This window comes from Narcine bancroftii, chromosome 2 (assembly GCF_036971445.1).
Source record: "Narcine bancroftii isolate sNarBan1 chromosome 2, sNarBan1.hap1, whole genome shotgun sequence".
In the NCBI taxonomy this organism is placed as follows: Eukaryota; Metazoa; Chordata; class Chondrichthyes; order Torpediniformes; family Narcinidae; genus Narcine; species Narcine bancroftii.
Genome location: NC_091470.1, coordinates 358,146,511 through 358,168,969, shown reverse-complemented (window position 1 = coordinate 358,168,969; position 22,459 = coordinate 358,146,511). Strand labels below are relative to the sequence as shown.

The 22,459-nt window shown below is 42.3% G+C and overlaps 1 protein-coding gene across 1 annotated transcript in view; it reads left to right on the top strand.

The window, feature by feature from the left end:
- Positions 1-22,459, top strand: part of LOC138753129 (piezo-type mechanosensitive ion channel component 2-like) — a 224,482-nt gene that overhangs the window by 32,132 nt on the left and 169,891 nt on the right. Inside the window, exons 15-22 of the mRNA XM_069915705.1 lie at positions 4,406-4,554; positions 7,490-7,663; positions 16,731-16,916; positions 17,378-17,508; positions 17,807-17,925; positions 18,069-18,318; positions 18,826-18,989; positions 20,740-20,916. Of these exons, the coding sequence (XP_069771806.1) occupies positions 4,406-4,554; positions 7,490-7,663; positions 16,731-16,916; positions 17,378-17,508; positions 17,807-17,925; positions 18,069-18,318; positions 18,826-18,989; positions 20,740-20,916 (1,350 nt within the window). The remainder of the gene's footprint in view (positions 1-4,405; positions 4,555-7,489; positions 7,664-16,730; positions 16,917-17,377; positions 17,509-17,806; positions 17,926-18,068; positions 18,319-18,825; positions 18,990-20,739; positions 20,917-22,459) is intronic.

Below are 22,459 nucleotides of genomic sequence, written 5' to 3'. Positions count from 1 at the left end.
CTAGAACGCTTCCACCAGCGTTGTCTCCGCTCCATCCTCAACATCCATTGGAGCGCTTACATCCCTAACGTCGAAGTACTCGAGATGGCAGAGGTCGACAGCATCGAGTCCACGCTGCTGAAGATCCAGCTGCGCTGGATGGGTCACGTCTCCAGAATGGAGGACCATCGCCTTCCCAAGATCGTGTTATATGGCGAGCTCTCCACTGGCCACCGTGACAGAGGTGCACCAAAGAAAAGGTACAAGGACTGCCTAAAGAAATCTCTTGGTGCCTGCCACATTGACCACCGCCAGTGGGCTGATAACACCTCAAACCGTGCATCTTGGCGCCTCACAGTTTGGCGGGCAGCAACCTCCTTTGAAGAAGACCGCAGAGCCCACCTCACTGACAAAAGGCAAAGGAGGAAAAACCCAACACCCAACCCCAACCAACCAATTTTCCCCTGCAACCGCTGCAATCGTGTCTGCCTGTCCCGCGTCGGACTTGTCAGCCACAAACGAGCCTGCAGCTGACGTGGACTTTTTTTACCCCCTCCATAAATCTTCGTCCGCGAAGCCAAGCCAAAGAGAAGAGATGGGTCTTTTCCAAAGTGACCTCGGTTTCCACATCGATAACACTCCACGTCCTGTGTCGACGTATATCTTGGCTGATTATGGCGATGTGAGAGCCTCTTAATTTGCTGGCTTGAGTTGTCTTTCAGGGTCATGGTATGAAGTTGCCCTTCAACAGCCTCTAATGCAGCAGCAATGGTTAAAGCATCGGTGAGTTCCAACTCACTCCCTCTTTCCAGTAGACGTCTTCTGAGTTTATCTGATCTGCAGTGCTGTATGACTTGATCCAATAATTGGTTGTCCAAATCAGCTGGCATGTAATTGCATCCAACAGCTAGCTGGCGTAGTCTCGTCACGTACTGAGCAATTGTCTGGCCATCTTCTTGTCTCGTTCTCCGAAACAAATGGCGTTGAATTGTAGCATTCGGTGTCACTACATAGTGTGCATTTAATGCATCTACCGCTTTCTGGTACTCATCCTTTCTTCCAGTATTCAAAAGTGGCTTAAATGTTTCCCGAACTGCAGGTCCTGCAGTGAAAAGAAGTAACGCCCTTCTCTGCGCTTTTTGTTCAACTGTACCGGTATCTAGAAATAGGCCACGACTGTCGGCGTAGGATTCAAATTCTTCCAGCCATCCCTTCCACTTCACACTTACAGTGCTTGCATCACCCGTTGGGTCAAAATGAGCAATTCCACTATGTGTTAGAAAGTCACTGTCTGCACCAGCCATGAGGAAAAATTCCAGCCCCAAAAGTACTGAGTCACAGAGAAAATTCTTATCACCTTGAAGTTGTCTGTAATCCTCTGTAATCTTGTTTAGTCTTTAATTTTCTTCAAGCTTCTTTCATCCTCATCGCCAATGTCACATTTGTGGCCCGAAATGTGAAGTTAATAAAACATTAAACACAAGTTTTATCAGGTAAACCTCTCAGTGTCGTTTTATTCTCCCGTTTCCTTTGTTCTCCTGCTTGTGTTCTTATCTCTCTCTCATACCACGTGACTTCCGGTATATCTCATACATATTCATTATCATGACAGATATATGCAACACCTTTTCTCCACATTGCTTAATTTTGGCAGAGAGGTGATTTAATCCTAAGCATGAGAGGTGTCATGATCCTCAAGCTCTCCAGAGGGATCAGGACATGATCAGCTAATTTCGCTTGGTGGAAATTCATGGGCTGCATGTTTCCTGGAGAAATGAGTGAAATGATGGATACGGTCTTACAACAAAAGGGATTTTTGAATGTCGCAGAAATGGGCATGTGGAGGTGAATCGCTTGCAACATAGTGGGAGCCTACTGGAAACTGGAGCAAACATTGAGAAAGTGTGGGCACAGTGGGTCAAGCAGCATGTGTGGAGGGAAAGGAATTGTCAATATTTCAATTCAAGGCACTGAAAATGGAGAGAGAAAACAACTGGCATAAAGATAGGGGCCGGTAGGTGATAGGTTAGCCAAAGTGATGCTGGGAAAGGTAGGCAGAAGGAGCCAGGTGTGGAAGGGAGAAGGGAGGGGGTTGAGACACAGGTAGGTGAGTCGATCCATCTCCACTTCTCCCACTTTTGTTCCCTTTCTCATATTCCCTCTGCCTCAAGCCATCCATCGCATATTTTCTCATCTATCTGTAAATGATTCCAAAATATGTACATACACCGTATGTTTCCCCTTATCCGAAGTTCCACAAACCAAAATGATCCATTATCCAAACATTTTTGCGGTGCTGACATGACTTGACAAGTTGAAAAAAATTAATTGCCCGTGTGGAGCTCTGATGCTCTATTGGCGCCATTGTGATAACAACAGAGCTCTCCCGATGGTGAATAGCTGAAATTGTTCTACATCGAGGTGAGTGCGATGAAGATGACTTAGTTAACACTGCAGAGAAATGTGCCTACACATGAGATGGTGAAAATGTGTGAAGGACGTATTGAAGGACTAGAGCAGTGGGCATTCATAACAGAACAAGAAATCTTGTCCGTTAATGAAATAAAAGAGAAACATCTAAGGCAACAACCATTGTTAATGAGGCAGGTGACACTGGAGGAAACATTTGGAAAAGCCACTGAGGAGAATTTCTAGTGTTTGGAGCTTCATTCATCTTATCTTGTAAGTGGAGAGCAATTTGTTTTTTTGGTACGTATTAAACATAATTTCATGCTTGGAAAGCCTGTCATTTTTTTGTTGTTTAACCATTGGTGCAAATATTCTGCTAATGCTACTGGGCTGTTTAAAGCTAAAGATAAACAAAAAATCTCAATAACTGAAAACTGTCCGGACCCAAGCTTTTGGGACATGAGGAAGTGATTTGTGTGTGTGTGTGTATATATATATAATGCATATATGCGGTATGTGTGTGCACCATGGTCTAGAGAGATGCTGTTTCATCTGTGTAGTAAATGTACAGTCACATAATAACAAATGTACACTTGAATTTCATCCCTCCAATCCTCCGATCCGCTACCCTCCTGGTTTCATTGTCTCATTATAACTCCCTTCAATAGTTCACTGCCCCTATTTATCAGCTTCTGCTACCTGCAGTGTTTGTATTCCCACTCCAGCCTATGTTTACTTCACCTCTTTCCTCCCCACCCCCACACCTGGCTCCATGTGCCCATCACTCTTTGGTCCACCTATCCTGCCTCACCCCCTCAGCCCCTTCTCTTTACACCGGTTATCATCCCTCTCCACTCCCGGTCCAACTGCAAAATCCCAACCTGCAATGCTGGAAGCTCCTCTCCCCCAACAAGTGTTGCTCGACCCGCTGTGTTCCTCCAGCAGTTTTGGGTTTGGCCTGTGGAAAAGTGGACGCCGTCTGCTATATTAGAAGCATTTCAGTTGATTCCATCGCAGGCCCAGTGTGTTGCACTTTATGATGGAGTACAGAATCCATTCCACTTCCCGCATGCAGATCAAGCCCCCTTATCCACTTAAATCAGGCAAGCAAGCATGCCACGATGAAATAAGTGCTCAGTTTTCTAATGCTTGTGATTTCCCGGCAGAAAGCTGTAACTTCTGAGGGTATGATTCAGGGAATTACAACACCATTGATCCAATCTTTCAACCATGGAAGTGGGTTTGGCAGTGGGAGTTTGGTAACATTGTTGGAAACAAGGCAAAGAAGAGGTTTACTTTGGAACATGATGCAGGGAAATCCACAGTTTTCAAATATAATATTTACATGGACGACCATTTTTTTTCAAAAGATTTGCTTCCTTAAAAAAAGAGGAATATGATAGGCAACTTCAAGCTGAACACAAAGATAAATTTCAGACTTGTTGTAGGAGATTGGAGAAACATTAAATTAATTTTTATTGAATTTAGCATGTTTAATGATGCTGACAGATTGTGTCGGTTCAACCACCTAAAAATGTTTTGCCGCTGAATTTTATTTGTGCTCTGCTTCTGATGCCTCTCTTGTCAGTGTCCAACAATAGTCAGTCAGCTTTGATGGATTCCATTCGCCCTGCTACCACTTTTCCATGGTGGCCATGCCCTGGTGAAACCTTTCACCGTGTCCATCACCAACGGCGCCAAGATCAGACGTCCGAGTGCGAATTCAGAAAATGAATTTTCAACAGCACGTTGCACTTCATGGCTTTTGGATGTTTGAGGTAGATTTAAAATATGTCACAAAAATAGGTTCTATCTTTAAAAAAACAGTATGTGATATGAACATTTTAAGGTGAATTTTGTGATCAGCAGTCCAAAATCCATAAAATACACCCAGAAGTGTTGAAGCAGTTAGCTTAATATTGTAGCGAACAGTTAACAGTTAACTGCAGGGTTATTTGTGATACCCGATTCTACTTTCCTTGACTGCTTAACACTTCTGAAGTATTTTTTTCCCCAGGTGCATTATGATTGGTGGCGGCGGATCCTAAAGTACTTTTGGATCATTGTTGTTTCATACACGATGCTGGTCTTGATCCTTGTGTATACCTACCAGTTTGATTCATTCCCATATCTGTGGCAGAACATGACTGGAATGGACATCGAAAAGTGAGTAACTGAGAAACTACTTTGTGCACAAGCGCCCCCCCCCCAAAAAAAAGGTTAAGGCAAAACTCCAATAATCCAGCAACATCAGGTGGGCTGATTTTCCAGACTATTGGATGTCACTCCCATAGGATTCGAATGCAGAGTGAAACACAAAAGTCTGCCAATGCTGCGTGAGTGATCACAGTCTAATATAGCCGTTCTCAACAGGACCCCTGCAGCCTGCCTGCAATGGCGGGGGTGGGGGGGGGGGGGGGGGGGGAGGGGGCAAGCATATTTAAGCCAAAGCCTTGTTTTTCTTTCACCTCACGTAACATTAAAAAAAATTTCATGTGGTTGGGAGGAGAGAAGTATGGGAGAAACCAAAACCAAACAGGAAAAAGGGGCCCATAAACTTTGAGCGGAGTCATGGGTGGGACCACAGCCAAACTAAAGGTTGAGGATGGCAGCTCTAATACATTTCTCAGTTTAAATGAAGCCAGAGAGACACAAACATTCCAACATTCCCGCGTGCAGGTGCAGACATGATGCCTAGTGCTCCAGATCCCAATCCCAGCCCATAGTCTACTCCCGGCTCTGGCCACATTCTGGATTCTCAGTCCAGTGAAATGATTGCTGGACGTTAGGATTCTCAGACAATTTGCTGGCGTATCACTAGAGTTTTACTCATCGCTCGTCATTTCAGAAGGGTGTTATAGTGAATGCCCAAATGAACAGTGTTTAAGGTGGCTGTAATTATTTTAAACATGATATTTAATAATGTAACTAAAAGGTAACCTAGCATCAATTTTTGACAGGATGTGTATTAAATGGCGGTTTAACTCTTAAGCCCCACATTCTGATATTCAAAATCCAAGCAAAATGGTATTTTGGACACATCACATACAGATGGTGCAGCTTTTAGGACCCAAAAATAAACCAGATGCAGTACGTGTTGTTATTTTGCATGCACAAAATGCAAACTTACACATTTTGGTGTCTTGCATCCAGAAGCCCTGGATGGATGAACATTGAAATCCGGAACCTGCCTCTGAGAGCCAGATCATAGGCATTTAAGTTCGGAGATCCACATCAATGCAGAAGGAGAAGGTATGAGAATCTATCTCCTGGGCAAAGTGGAGATTCTGGGTGAAAATAGAAACAACAAGGGACACCTGACAGCTGTGTCAGGTCATAACCTACTACCAAACCAAATCTGGTGAAATAGAAAACGGCAAAGCTTCATTCTCAGAGAAACTCACTGTTTTCTGCACCAGATTTGACGAGATAACAGGGAAGAACCACCCCTCCGTACCCCCACATCCCCTGATGATTCCATCCTGTCCATATCTGAGGATGGTGTGCGTGCTGCCTTCAGGAGAGTGAATCTGAAGAAAGCATCCAGTCCAGACGGAGTACCTGGCCGAGAATTAAACATCTATGCTGACCAACTTACCAATGGATTCGCAGATATCTGCAACATCTCCCTCTGGCAGGGTGTGGTACCCACCTGTTTTAAACAGGCATCAATCATACTGGGGCCCAAGAAGCATTCAGTAACCTGCCTTAATGACTATCGACCAGTAGCACTTACATCAACTGTGATGAACTGTTTGGAAAGTGGTGGTGTTGAAGCAGATCAGCTCCTGTCTGAGCAGAGACATGGATATGTTCCATTTCACCTGACGTAGCAACAGGTCTATGGCGGATGCCATCTCACTGGCTCTACAAAAAGCCCTGGAACACCTGGACAGGAAAGATGCATTCATCAGGTCGCACTTTATCGACTACAGTTCGGCATTTAACACCATCATCCCCTCTGAACTGCAAACTCCCAGACCTGGGATTCAATGCCCCACTCTGTATTTAGATCCTGGATTTCCTCACCTCCAGACCACAATCAGTGAGGATCGGTAAGAACATCTCCTCCACAATCTCCATCAGTACTGGAGCGTCATATGGCTGCGTTCTTAGCCCCCTGCTCTACTCGCTTTACACCGACGATTATATGGCTCATTACAACAATAACACCATCTACAAATTTGCCAGTGATACCATGGTAGCGGGTTGTATAAAGAAAGGGGATGAATCAGCATACAGGAGGGAGATTGAAAACTTAATTGAATGGTGCACCAACAACAACCTTGCACTCACTGTCACCAAAACGAGAGCTGATTGTTGACTTCAGGAAGGGAAAGAGAGAGGTTTACAATCCAGTGATCATTGGGGGATCAGAGGTGGAGAGGTTCTTGGGATTCACTATCTCGGAGGATCTTTCCTGGACCCAACACACCAATGGCATCATGAAAAAAGCACATCAGCATCTCTACTTCCTCAGGAGTCTGCAGTGGTTTGGGATGACACCAGTATCCTGGCAAATTTCTACAGATGGATGGTGGAAAATGAGCTGACGTGCTGCATCATGGTCCGGTATGGGAACACCAACACCCCTGAGCGTAAAGCCCTCGAAAAGATTGAAGTCACAGCTCAGGACATCGCAGGCAAAATCCTCCCCAGCATCGAGAACGTGTATAGGGAACTCTGCCGTCAGAAAGCAGCAGCAATCATCAAGGATTCGCACCACGCAGCACATGCTCTATTCTTGCTGCTGCCATCAGAAAAGAGGTACAGGTGCCACAAGACTCGCACCAACAGCGGCTACCCCTCCACCTTCAGATACCTCAACAATAACTCAATCAGGGACTCATTTAAGGATCTACTTTTGCACTTTAATTTTTTTTTCTCTCTGTATTGCACCATCAATTTCTTTACATTATTTGTTTATATGTATACATATCTTGACTACAGTTTTTTTGCAGACCAATAAGTGGTAATTCCTTCGCTCCTGCAGGAAGAAGAATCTCAGGGTTGTAAGTGATGTCATGTACGTACTCTGACATAAATCTGAAATTGATTCATGCCCCTTTCAGTACTAAATGTATCATTGTTTTTTTCAAAGATTGAAAGACCTTGGATTGGAGAAATTCACTGTTGCGGACCTGTTTACCAGCATTTTCATCCCCACTTCTTTCTTGCTTGTGTGCATATTGCACCTTCATTATTTCCATGATCGTTTTCTGGAGCTCACCGACCTAAAAGCAGTGACCAGCAAACAGGAGAGCAGTATCTATAGGTGAGAAATATTCCTTCATACATAGACAGATAATGCAGTATGTCTGGACATTTTTCACAAAATCTTCAATTACTATTACAGTAAAACCCCTGGTATTCTGGGACTAATAGATGCCAGATAAGTGAATTTTGTTGTTGTTTGAGACGGTGTGTTGCGTATTTGGTGAACTAATGGCGAGGCGCACCAATTTTTAACTGCATATTTTTTACCCATTTATTTGCCGCGATTTTTCTTGCCGGTTGCTTGAGGCTGCCAGTTTCTTGAATTTCGGATAACAGGGATTTTACTGTATATAATATTTGGTGTGATAACCTCAAAGACTTCAATATTTTTTGCAATTTTACTTGAGATATAAATATTCAGATATTGACATTTAGAGCAATGAAATGTTATAATATCCTCTTGTTATCTTGTGTTAAATTTAGTTAATGGAAACATAATTATCTTTCAATCAGGTTAGATTTTCTTTCTTTTTAAAATATTTTTTATTGAGTTTAATAAAAACCCTTTACATAAGGTTTATTAATGATAACATATCAGAGCATATCATATATATGTCACATATCAATTGCAAATTAGAAGTTTTATGATAAGTATATTAACTTATTTTATTCAGGACATCAAATTCTCTAATTATAATAATTAAACAATTAAATCATAACTTGTACTATGTCCAAAATCAATATTGAATACAAAAATTACACAAATAATACATATAAAATTCCCTTACATAAGATATTTTGTACTTCTCTGATGTGATCATGTCATTCTGTGATATGATCCGTGATTAATCCCCCCCTTTACTTATTTGGTCTTAATAATAAAAAAGAAAAAAATTCTCACTACTAATCTTCCCCCTCCCTCTAAACAAGGCTATCTGTATATATTGTAAATATGAATCAAATAACGACCCCCCCCCCCTCCCAGACACCAGGCAGGGAATCCCCGGAGCATCCACGCCACTTCAATTTTCCGATTATGATAATAATCTATGAATGGGCCCCACATCTTATCAAATTCGGACTTTGCATCTTTAGATTTTGGATCAGGTTAGATTTTCAAGGTTGTTTATTCTCACATGTATCAAGTTGCAGTAAGAATGTTTGCTTTCCGAGCAGTTCAGCTAAACATCCAGTACAGACCACAGCAAGTAAGACACCATCTTATCTGTAGATGCAGTGCAGGGCAACTGATCACAAGCATGTGTAGATCCTACTCTCTTTTTAGAACCATCGTACACCATAGCACACAGATAGGCATTATTCTGCTGTCCAATTGACCTGCAAACAGACAATAGCCCTCCATGCCCCTCTCTTCCACGCACCTACATAATCTTCTCAAGATCGATCACCTTTTCCAGCAGATCATTCACCCTCTGAAGCAGGAGTCGGCCAACTTTTTAAACCATCAATATCTTCATGAAATCCTTGATCTCTCATCAACCCCCAAGCATGTAAAATAAATAAATATTATCAATAATAAATTTCTCTATAGCCTGGACATTTATCGACCCACAGGGGTCAATATAGACCACTTTGCTGACCCCTGCTCTAAAGGAAAGAAGTTCCCCAATGTTCCCCTAAAACTTCTCACCTTTCACCCTTGACCCATGTTTGTACCTCACCTGACCTGTGTGGAAATGCCCGTTTGGATTTATCGCAACCTATATCCCTTGTAATTTTGTATACCTCTATTTAATCTCCTCTCTGATGCTACAGGGAATAAAGACTTGACATTCAACATTTCCCTATATCTCAGTGCTTCAGTTCCCAGCAACATCCTTGCAAATGTCTGTACTCTTCCAATTTTATTGATTTCTTTCCTGTTGGTATCTGACTAAAACTTCACACAATAACACAAATATGGCCTCAGCAATGTCTTAAACAACTTCGACATAACATCCTAGCTCCTGCACTCAGTACCTTGATTGATGAAGGCCAATGTGCCAAAAGCTTTCTTTACTTCCCTATCTACAATACCTTCCATAGTGTTTAGGACAAAGACATTTTTTTTTTCTTCATTTCCCCCTGTGCTCCACAGTTTTAAATTTGCAATCAAACAATTCACATGTGAAAAGTGCACAGTCCAGATTTTATTGTGTACATTTTGGTTTGACCATGAAGTAATTACAACATTTTTTATACGTAGTCCCCTCATTTCAGGGCACCATAATGTTTAGGACATTTGGCTTCACAGGTGTTTGTGAGTTCTCAGGTATGTTTAATTACTTCATTGGTACAGGTATAAGAGAGCTGGGCCTGTATGTTAGTTTTTGATCCCCTTTGGAGTCTGTAGTTGCCATTTTTGAACATGTGGGCCAGAGTTGTTGCAATAAATGAAAGTGAAAAGAGACGTATGAGGCTGAAAAACAAGTATAAAACAATAAGAGACATCGCCCCAAACTCAGGATTACCAAAACCAACTGTTTGGAACATCATTAAGAAGAAAGAACGTACTGGTCAACTCAGTAATCGCAAAGGGACTGGTAGGTCGAGGAAGATCTCCACTGGTGATGACAGAAGAAAAAAATCCCAAATGCATGTCCAACAGATCATAAATGGTTTTCAAGAGCGGACCATGGATGTGTCAATGGCTACAGTCCACAGAAGAGTTCATGAAGAGAAATAACTTTACAATCCAAGATTCAAGCCACTAGTTGGCCGCAGAAACAGGATGACCAGATTACACTTTGGCAAGAAGTATTTAAAAGATCTTGCAAAATTCTGGAAAACAGATGAGACTTAGAGTGATGGCAAGAGCAAAGTGCGGAGGCATAAAGGAACTGGCCAAGATCCAAAGCATGCCAACTCATCTGTGAAACATGGTGGTGGGGATGTTATGGTCTGGGCAGTTCAAGCAAATGCCTCCAAACTCATTGGACGGTGCTTCATCCTACAGCAAGAGAATGATTACAAACATACTGCTAAAGCAACAAAGGAGGTTTTCAGAGCTAAAAAAAACTGGAAAATTCTTAAATGGCCAAGTCAGTCACCTGATCTAAATCCAATTGAGAATGCCTTCCATATGCTGAAGAGAAATCTTTAGGGGACAATCCCCCGATCAAGCAAGGGCTGAAGACGGCTGCAGTCGAGAAGATACTAGAGAAGATACTCAGCACCTTGTGATGTCTATGAAAATCACAGACTTCAACAGCCATTGCATGCAAGGGATATGCAACAGGGTACTCAACATGACTAATATACATTCCATTGCTATGTCCCAGATATTATGGTGCCCTGAAATGAGGGGACTATGCATGTAATACCCTTTAGTAATATATGGAAGGTGCACTTTAATCACATGTGAATTGTTTGATTACAAATTTAAAATTGTGGAGCTCAGAGGCAAATAAAGGGGGGAAAAAAATGTGTATTTGTCCCAAATTATGGAGGGCACTGAACTTCTGATGCCACTTTCAAAGAATTGTGTTCATGTATAGATCCCAATGTTCTGCCACTCTCCGCTATTCCCTATCGTTTACCGTATACGCACACTTGTCCACATTAATTTACACCTGCCATTTGGCAGCCCATTTTTCCTACTGGTTCAAATCCCGGTGCAAGCATTCATCCTTCTAGTCCATTCAATCAATCAATTTTGGCAATTACTCTGTACACCATTCTCCATTTATCTCCCAGCTAGCAAGTTCATTTGCAGAGGAGGGAGCAGATGACCTTCTCTGGGACCCACCAGTGCATTTGCGATGAAAAGGCAACTAATGTAAATAGAAATGTTGATACCAGGATTTTCTTTTTAAATTGTAAATATTATTACTGATTTATTGGCTTTAAGAACAGGAGAAATTGACGTTTTTTTTGAACCATTGTCTGATCTAAATGCAATTGGTCTTTTTTAATTAGTTTTAGTTTAGCTAATCGTTATCGTTTCCCATGGCTTCTGTGTTAATTTTAAGCCTGCATTTAACTGTGTTGTGCTGTTAAATTGTGTCTGTGGATTCTTATCACTTCTATCTCTCTCTCCTTTCTCTTCATTCATCCATATGCTTCCCATCACTCCCTTTTCCAGCCATGCCAAAGTTAATGGTCGTGTTTATCTATTAGTAAATAGGTGGGTACTGTTAGAGATCACTGAAGTCCATTGCATTTATTTGCCATTGATTATAGCATGCAATCCACATTCTTAGTTTTTGAACTGCTTCTGCAACAGAATCTCAATGAATTGCATAATGCTGTTAATTGCATCCCTGAATACAGAGATCATAAATTACAGCATCCTGTTAACCAGTAATTTTTATGCTGCTTAAGATATTTTTTAATGCAGTTTAATTGTTTCCAGATCTCAAGGTTTGTATTCATTATTTTATCTGATGAAATTGTCTTGTCGCTTTTAAGGTGGATGTTAATTCTGACAAAGTTTAAACTCAAATGAGACCTCTGGATTACCCAATGGACACAAAAAGATATGCCAGTTTCCTGGTGTCAAAGCCAGCGACCCAAATTCCAATCCGTCACTGTCTGTAAGGAGTTTGTATGTTCTCCCCGTGGCCTGCGTGGGTTTCCTCCGGGTGCCTCAGTTTCCTCCCACCCTCCTATAAAGGACAGGATTTGTAGGACAAATTTGTATTTGGATGTCTCAGAAGCTCATGAGCCAAAGGGCCTGTTACCGTGCTGCACATCTTCATTTATTTTTTTTTAAATAAAATTTAAATTAAAAATAATTAACCTCAATGAAACCTGGTTTAATTTTTGAATGTTTCATCAGTCTCTCTCAGATTCCCCACTTAATTATCATCTATAATTTGCATAGCATCAGTGCATAATAATTCTATGAAAACTCCAGAGATGTTGACATGTTCATCTGTCTCAAGTATGGACGTCCCAATTTCTTGATACTCTTCAGTTGATTCATTCGTGTAGAGATAATGTGCTACTACTTTCAGTTCATGCTAATGGTTTTTAACCAGTTCAATCTTTTCCCAGCCTGCTCTTGCAATGAGAATGGAGTTGCGCGGCGGACATAGGGTCAGAGAGTCATTCAGCTTGGAAACAAGCTCTTTGGCCTGTGCCGACTAAAATTTACACCAGTCTGCGTTGGGCCCATGTCCCTTAAAACTTATCCTATTCACGTATCCATCCAAGATTTGTTTTAAATGTTCCAATAGTACCTGCCTCTACCACCTCCTCCAGTAGCTCATCCCACATATTCACCAGCCTGTGTGTAAAATAGTTGTCCCTCAGGTTACTGTTAAATCTCTCGTCTCTCATCTTAAACTGATGTGGTCAGGTTACTGATTCCCCTACTCTGGATAAATGGCTTTTTGAAGATATAACCAATAGAATAAATAAGGGGGAACTAACGGATGTAGTTACTTAGATTTTCAAAGGTGTTTGATGAGATCACACAGAAGGGATATCAAGAATTGGAGATGATGTACTAGCCCAGTCTAAGAATTGGTTGTCCGTCAGACAGTTGGAAGTGGGATCGCTCTCACATAAGCAGGCTATGATTAACAGGGGTACTCTCGTATCTGTGTTTGGCTCACAACCTTTTACTATCAATATCCACAATTTTACTCTGGGCATAGAGTTCCTTGACTGTACTAAACAAGGTTGAATGGTGTAGACATCTCAATATCACTTTCAAAAAAGTATTTAGACATGCAGCGCAGTTACAGGCCCTTTCAGCCCATGAGCCCATGCCGCCCAATTAAACCCAGTTGACCTACAACCACCACCCCCACCCCCCCCATTATGTGGGAGGAAACCGAAGCACCCGGAGTAAACCCACGCAGACATGGAAAGAATGTGATAACGCCTTACAGGCAGCATGGAGTTTGAATTCTGGTCGCTGGCACTGCACCAGTGTTGCACTAACCACTACGCTCACCATGTTGCCCTTGGATAGCTGTAACGTCATTCTTGTACCCATGAGTTGGAATATGATGTTATAGCTGTACTAAACATCAGAGAGACCCCACCTGAAGTATTGTGTGCAGTTCTGGTCATCATACAAGAGGAAGGAGGAAGTGATGGAGGGTAAGGAGTAGATTCTCAAGGATGAGCAATGGAAGGCTTGAGTTATAAGGAGAGACGGGGTAGGATAGGAATGGTTTCTCTGGAACTTAGGATACTGAAAGGTGACCTAAGAGAGGTTTTGAAAGAGGACCACTGTTTTAATTGTACCTAATTGACTCATTATGTGCACGGTTTCATAACTCCAAAGGAAATGGGCCAATGGAAATATTTCTCAAGCAAAATATTTCAGTAACAATTGGGTCTAGAGGAGTGATTCTCAACCTTACCACTCACACACCACCTTAAGTAATTCCTTACCAATCACAGAGCACTTATGGCATAAGGATTACTTAAGGTAGAATTGAGTTGGGGGGTTGCATTTGAAACCCACTGGTTTAGAGGGATATGGGCCAAATGCAGGCAAATGGACATGGATAAGTTGGCCTGAAGGGCCCTTTTCCATACCGCCAAACTATAAATCTAGGATGGGATTGCAATTACAGAGCAAGATCTTAAGAAGCTACAGGCAATGTGGACATCCTGAGTGCCGAGAAAATGGTGGATGAAATATAACGTGGAAAAAATGAGAAGTTGTCCACTTTAGCCCACTCAACAGAAAAGCAGCAATTTGTCAGACGTTGAGAGATTGGGTTACTTAGACCCAATCTTAGACACAGCCAATATACAGACTCCTCAAGTAACTAATAGGGCAAATGATATGTCTGCCTTTGTTTTAAAAGGATGTGAATGCAGGTGCAGGGAAGTCTCATTGGAATTATAGGGGGTCTTAGTGCACAGTTTTGGCCCCCTTAACAAGGAAAGGGATGTAGGTTCAGGCACATAGACCCTGTTACAGAGATGGCAGAGAAACATGAAAGTCTGCAGACACTGTGATTGTATTAAAAACATAGAAATGCTGGAGGAACTCAGTGGCCATCTCCACTGCTTACCATTCCATTTGTCTGTTGGTCTGTACTCCAACCCCTTTTCACCAGTCTTTAAATACTACAGGTGCCTGTGCGTTTCTTCCTTTCTTGATGAATGACTCAGACCCAAAACGTCGATAATACATCTTTACCTCCTATGTCCGCTGCGAGACTTGCGGAGTTCCTCCAACATTTCTGTGCTTTTACGACAGAGATGACAGGTAGAAGGAGAATTCAAGTGAACTGGGACACAATAGAGTTCAGAAGACTGAGAAGAGGTCTCATTGAAGCACACAAGAGTATGAAATAGTGCAACAAACCTGATGCAGGGGAGACATTCCAATTGGCTACGGATTCTGCGGCCAGAGGATACAGTGGTAAATCATTTGGGAATGAGACACGGGGGAAAAAAAAATGCCTCATCCTGGGGGCATTTTTTAAAATGTAGTGATATATTTGTACTTTTTATCTATTATTTATTTTATTTTTAATTTATTAAGAGAACGGGAACGAGCCCTTTCTGTTCATCAGCCCACTCTGTCCAAATACACCCATGTGACCAATTTAAACGACTGAACCCATAGGTCTGGAACGTGGGAGGTCAAAATCCACACTTCTATTTCTATGTTCTTATGTAATTATTATTTAAATATTATTTGGCCTTTTATTGATCATTTTTATTTTAAAAGAAGCAGCAGGAAGCGGAGGATAGCAATAAATAATACTGCAGCAGAATGTGGTTATACTTGATTAGAATGACCAGCTCACTGGGTATTTTCAAAACCTCCACACACTCTTTATTAAAGAAATCCTCTGTAATAAAACACGAAAGTCTGCAGACACCATGATTGAAGTATAAACACAACGTTGGAGAAACTCAGCAGGTCAAACAAATGTAATTTATTGAGCAAACGTAAAGATACATAACCAACATTTCGGGCTTGAGTCCTTCATCAAGGTATGGGAGAATGTAGCCAGGCTCCCAATTAAAATGGTGGGACTGAGAGGGGCAGGAAGAGGATTACAATCCCACAGGTACAACATATGGATAAGGGAGGGCAGGCACACCAACAAATAGGGGGAGGGGGAAGGTTTTGTGAATGGAGAGGGAATGGGGTGGCTAAAATGTTGGCTATGTATCCTTATCTTTGCTACATAGAGCGCACTGTTTGACCTGCTGAGTTGCAATTTTCCCTCGGTGGTTAGTAGCAGGAAGAGGTGTGAGAGCATTGCCATCAGTGAAACAACTGTGTGAGAGGTGGTGATGACCAGACACAAATGCTCTTGCTCTCATTGAAACCAGTCGCCTTGGAAGCATTCCTTCTGATAGTATTCTAGGATAACACAGGGGGCCAATCCATCACACTCTGGTGTGTAGCTTGCGGAGAAAGTGCATGTATCTAGATTTATTTCCAAAGCATGCAAGTGGGCTTTCTTCACTTTGTAAAATATTCACGTCCAGTTGAAAACTGTTGGCAAGTAAGTATTTTGTCAACAAACAGAGCTGAAATAATGTTTGAATGGGCACCTGAAACAAACCTGATGGCAGCACAGTTTGTAATGAATCTCAGAAATGGAATGGCAATTACTTTTTTTAAAGCAAAGGATGAGCAATGCATGTATTGTCCTGTCTCGATATGCACGCTGCTTTAACCTAAATACACAGCAGAGTGAAGCGGCTAACAGCATATGGGGAAAAGAAGTTCCTTTGTCTGGCTTGATGCAAATCTTTGCTTCAGTAATATTTTTTTCCATGATGTGCTGTACTCATCCTCTTTTTCTCCTTGTGTGAATTACTCTGGACAGAATCAAGCTATACATGTCAAATCGTCAGAATGCGTAAGTCTTCCAAAGACATGAAATGCTTGCTCCCACGTGTTGTCATTTCATGCTCTCAGCAAACTATGACAATTTTCTCTCTCTGGAAAATGTCAAGTTTAGACCAGAATTATAATCTTGCAGCAACAATGTTAAAATGCAGCTGTTTTAGACAGTTGCCTCATGTGCCAAACAGTTCTCGGAATGTGCTCATATTGGAAAACAAAAACCTCTGTCAGAAAGCTTGAATAAAGTGCTTGACATTCTAAGACACCCCCTGAACTTAATCCTAGTAGGGCCACAACTTGCACTGAATGTCGACTTAACAGGCTTAATAACTCCCAACAGGTTGGTGAACCAGGATGGAAGTCTGCCTGACATTGGCATGATGAATATTAACACCAGTTCTCAGAAAGAAGAAAGAGCAGAGGATAAAACACCAGAGGAAGGTGAAGAGGAGAAGGAAGAAGAGGAAGATTCCAGAGGTGATTCATTTTTCCATGCTGCCTTCCTTAAGAGAACGCTGTTCGCAGAGTCAGTCCTGGGCAATTGTCCCAGTTGTGCGCCTGCTGATACACAAGTCCAGGGAATGAGACATTAATAGAAATTGCGGATGCTGGGAGTCTGAAATAAAAATCGAAAATGTTATTAGGTAGATAGATGTGTGGAAGAAGAAACAGTTAACATTTCAGGTCGGGGAATGGGGAATGAGTTGATGTCATTGAGAGAAATTGAACTGCTTATTCTTTAATAGGGGAGGAGGCCATTCAGCCTATTGTCTATGTTGGCTCCCAATGCAACCCCATCATTCCCATTCCCTCACTTATTTTTGTAGTCTCCCTCTCTCTCTCTCTCTCTCATGCCTAATAACTCCTTTTTAATTATCCCACTGTCCATCTGCATTAGAGATTTATCTCTCCACTGATGCCACCCAATGCACTGAGTGGTTCTAGCATTTCTGTCTGTTTTTCAAGTGGCGCCGTTTATTTGTTTAGTACGGGAGAGATTAAGGTGTTTGTTCTTTACCTTATACATCACCTCAAAGTATCCATGGACTATTACATATTGGTCATCCTTCCATTCGAAGAAGACAATGCTGTTGTGCAGTTCATCTGTGGACACAAAGGTGACTTTGCAGTCCCAATCTGGAAGCACATTGGGAGCACTGGATGTCCATTGTTGTAATAACCATGGCTGCGGCTCTGTGATCCCGTTCACGGTTTTCCACCTGTTTTTGGCAGCGCCTGTTTTCAAAAGTGGTATTGGCTTCATCGCACAGGGATCACAAACAGGACCTACTAGGAGCCGCAGCTTCTAGTTCTCTTGCAGGATGTCACAGTGGCATAGGGTTTCCTTCACAGCATCTTCATAGCGCTTGCATGGATGATCTTGAGGTCTCCTTCCGGTCCTACTGTTCACTACAGAGCAGCTGGCGAGGCATAAGGTGGTCGTCCATTCTGATGATGAGTTCCACCCACCGTGTCTGGGCTCTGATGATCAGGAACTCAATGCTAGTGAACTTTGTGTGACCCAAGACCTCCAGGTTGGAGCCACGGTCTTGCCAACGGATGGCAAGGATGGAATGATGGACTATTTTGCAGATAAATTTAGAGGAAAACACTACAGTCTTATCTACCATAACATCTAAATGATCTGCCCTCCAATCATCCCATCCTTTTGGGATAGGTCTGGACCACAAAGATTCATGTTCAGAACCTTGTGGTTTCAAAAGTTAATCACCTGGCAGCTGTTGCTATTTTAGACAAAGGATCTGCTGGATACATCCTCTACTTCCTTAGGAGTTTGCGGAGGTTCAGTATGACATCAGAAATCCTGGCAAATTTCTACAGAGGTGTGGTAGAAAGTGTGCTGACTGGGTGCATTATGGTCTGGTATGGGGACACCAATACCCTCAAGTGTAAAGCCCCTGCCAAAGGTAGAGAACACAGCTCAGGACATCATGAGTAAAACCCTCCCCATTATCGAGAACGTCTGCAGGGAATGCTGCCGTTGAAGAGCAGCAGAAATCATCAGGGATCTACACCACGCTCTTTTCTCACTGCTGCCATGATAAAAGAGTTATAGGGGCCACAGAACTCCCTCCACCAAGTGCAGCAACAGCTGCTATCCATCCATTATTAGACTCCTTCATGACAAACTCGATCAGGGACTCATTTAAGGGCTCTTAATTTTGCACTTCATTATTTTTTTTAAAATTCCCTCTCTATTGCACAGTCACTTTGTTTACATTTTGTTATCTGCTTCCAGTTCTTTATTTGTTTACATGTGTACGTTGTGTGCAGTTTTTTTTTGCTCTACCAATAAGTGGCAATTCTGCCACACCCATAGGAAAAAGAATCTCAGGGTTGTAGGTGATGTCACGTATGTACTCCGACAATAAATCTGAAAACTGAATAATGAAATAGCTTTCTTTTCTGTTTAGAGGAAAAGACAAATAAATGGCACTTGGTAATTGACCGACTGACTGTGCTGTTCCTCAAGTTCATGGAGACTTTCCATAAACTACAAATAATGGCTTGGTGGATTTTGGAATTGCACATCATCAAAATTGTGTCATTTTACATCATTTGGATTACACTGAAAGAGGTGAGTGCAAGAACAAACGACCATTTTCACAAAGCCTCCCAAAATTCTCACTGAACAAATTGTAAAATTCGGAGATCTGTCAAGGAGGAGCAGTTAATTTTCATTGTATGGAGGTTTGTAAATAGTCATTACATGATAACACGTGCTGTTATTTAGTGGACCAAATGATTTCAAGTTTATGTTGAAGTTTATTGTCACATGTAGCGAGATAGAGTGAAAAGTTCATTTTGTGAGCAGTCTGCCTAGTCAAGCCATACACAGTACGTCAGGAAAGGCACAGTGCGGAGTGCAGAGTTACAGAGATACCAGTTAGAACAGAGCAAAGACCACATTATTTTACTACCTTTTTTCCCCATATGCTGTTCATTCAAGATAACAGTGCGTTATGTGTGTAAATAGAACTACATTTCCCAGCATTCAATGCACATGGTTGGGCCAAAACAGGAAGTCGGTTGAAGCAGCTCAAGGAAAATAAAGTCGGTTAAGTGTTAAGCCCACGTAAGGTTGTTCCTCTTGAAAGAACAAGCATAACAAACAGCAGGAAAGGAACTGTCCTCGAAACCGCTGATGCACGACCTCACACTCTTGAATCTTCTTCCCGATGGGAGGAGGCTGAAGAAAGGGTGGGATGACTCTTTAAAATGTTGGCAGACGGCAGTGTAGCTGGAGTTGATGGCGGGGAGGAGGGTTTGTGTGATTTTTTTTGGTGTTTGCAATTCTCTGCGGTCTAGGGCAGAGCAGTTTTCCTACCAGACAGTAAGGTTTTGGCTTATCTCTTCTGTGCCAAAAGAGTAATTGCATTTATTTGTTTTAAATTAAGCTACTCTTTTGGCACAGTAGAGAAAAGCCAAAACCATAAGCCTTTTCTCAGAAGCTGCAGGCAAATCATTGAATTATTTTGATTATAGCTAACTTGTCGCAAGATACAGTGAGAAACATTCTTTGCTATCCAGGCAAGTCAACCCCTATTTAAGTAGTTAATACAAAATAAAATAAAATTGCAAAGAACTATGTTACAGAGAGAAACGTTCAAACCGAGGAAAGGCAGCATCATTTTGTGAATGGGAGGTCTGTTGAAAGCAAGAAAGAAACCGTCCTTGACTCTGAGGTGCACGTTTACCAACTCATGTATCTTCTGTCTGATGGGAGGGGGAAGAAGAGAATGTGCACGGGGTGCAAATTTGGTTCCTCAAAACTTCACACTATGGCAGCCTTTACCAACTCATCCGCTAATGATGCGTAGTAATCTGGGCTTGATAAAATGGAAGCTTGCTGGTGCACCATTCACTGGAAGTTGCCTTACCACATAATGGTGAGTGACAGGCACCCTATCCAACAACAATTAGGGGGTGGTACGGTTGGGGCAAGGTTGTTACAGCGCCAGCAACCCAGGGGTTCAAATCTGATGCTGTCTGTAAGGTGTTTGTATCTTCTCCCATTGTTTGCTTGGGTTTTCTCTGGGTGCTCTAGATCCCCCCCCCCTTTCAAAACGTACTGGGAATTATAGTCAATGGGGGCAACCTGGGCTCATGGGCTGAAAGGGGCTGTTACCATGCTGTATGTCTCAATATTAAATTAAATTGCCACCCATTATAATTCAGTCATCAATTAAGATTCCCTGCATATGGAGGGTGGCTTTTTGGGAGGGTGGAACTCTATCTTCTCTCAGAAAGCCATCGGATTATTTCCTTATGTATCCTAGCGTTTGGTCAATAAAGTGTGCATGGCTGATCTGAGTGTATTCCCACAGGTTTCCCTGTTGAATTATGTCTTCTTAATCTCATGGGCCTTTGCGCTGCCTTATGTAAAGTTGCGTCCGCTGGCATCGAGTATCTGCACAGTCATGACCTGCATTATCATTCTGTGCAAAATGTTATATCAATTATCATCTGTTCATCCCCCAACCTACTCTTCAAACTGTACAATTGTGAGTATATTATTTAAAATTCAATCCACATGTCATTTTAAGTATGTGTTCTTGGGCAGCGCGGTTACAGCACCGATGACACGGGTTTGAGTCCAGCGCTGTCAGTAAGGAGTTTGCATGTGCTCCCCATGTCTGTGTGGGTTTTCCCTGGGTGCTCCGGTTTCCTCTCACCCTCCAAACCGTACGGGGTTGGTAGGTTCCTTGGATGTGATTGGATGGCACGGGTTTAAATGGCCAGAATCGGCTTCTATTATATGCTGTAAGTAAAAAGTCCAAAATAAAATGTAATTAGCATGAATGAGAACAGATGCATTAACCTTGCTGTGTGGCTGAATACGTTTAATTGACCCTTTCCTAAAATAATGTACCCTTGAAATTGAGCTCTCATTCACCACTTCAGTTGGCGGCTGGTTCCACACTCCCTCCACTCTGTGTGAAGTTCCCCCTCATGTTCCTCCTAAACTTTTCCCCTTTCACTCTTAACCCATACCTTTTTGTTTGTTCTCGCCTACTCTCAGTGGAAAAAGCCTATCTACATTTACTTTCTCTAGCTCCCTCATAATTTCAAATACCTCTATTAAATCTCCCCTCATTCTTCTATGCTTCAGGGAATAATGTCCAAACCTATTTCACCTTTCCCTCTAATGCGGACTCGAAAGGCCGACATGGCCCGTTTCCGCTCCGTAAATGGTTATATGGTAATGGAAACAATATTTTTAAGGGAAGTAACAGTGACCACATTTGGGAGCAATGGGGGTGGGGGGGGGGGGGGGGAGGCAAGAAATTCAGGCTCTGAGAGGCGGCTTTCTGAAATGACAATAAATGCCTAGCTGGTTTCATGGGTTTTGCGAGTTGGGAAATACTCACCTGACCCATCAGGCATCTGAATGAAACGATTATAACTTCAGATTGCATACACATTTTGAGGACATAGCGAGATGGAGACAAAAGAGATGCTGGAACTCTGGAGCGCAAAAATAAAACTGCTGGAGGAGCTCGGTGGATCGAGCAGCCCCTGCGGGGGTTGGGGGGGGGGGGAAAGAAAGGAATTGCTGAAATTTCAGGCCCAGATAAGGGGCCTTGACTCGAAAGGGTGGAAATTCCTCTCTCCCCACAGATGCTGCTCAACCTTCTGAGTCCCTTCAGAAATGAGATTTCTCCGAGGAATGAGAACCATGTGGTTTACCACACAAAAGGATGATTTTGTTCCACGCTGACTTCTCAAAAAAGAAAATTGCAAAACTACATTCATATTCCTGCCTGCTCCTTCCTGGCCTTTGGATGTTTAGTGATGCTTCCCTTAAAGAAGGCATTAGACTCCTGACTATTTGGCAGGAGAGTCCGCACTTGAGCAAAGCTCATAATGTCTCCACAGATGTAATTATTGCAATAATAAACTGATAGCAATTGTGTATCAACAACTATATAATAACACTCCATTCACTCTCATCATTGAAGCAGTGGAAAGGTGTCGATATTTCAAGTCTTCCTAGTTAATTCCTAAAAGAAATGGCGGCACTGCTGGAGTTGCGGTGACAACAGG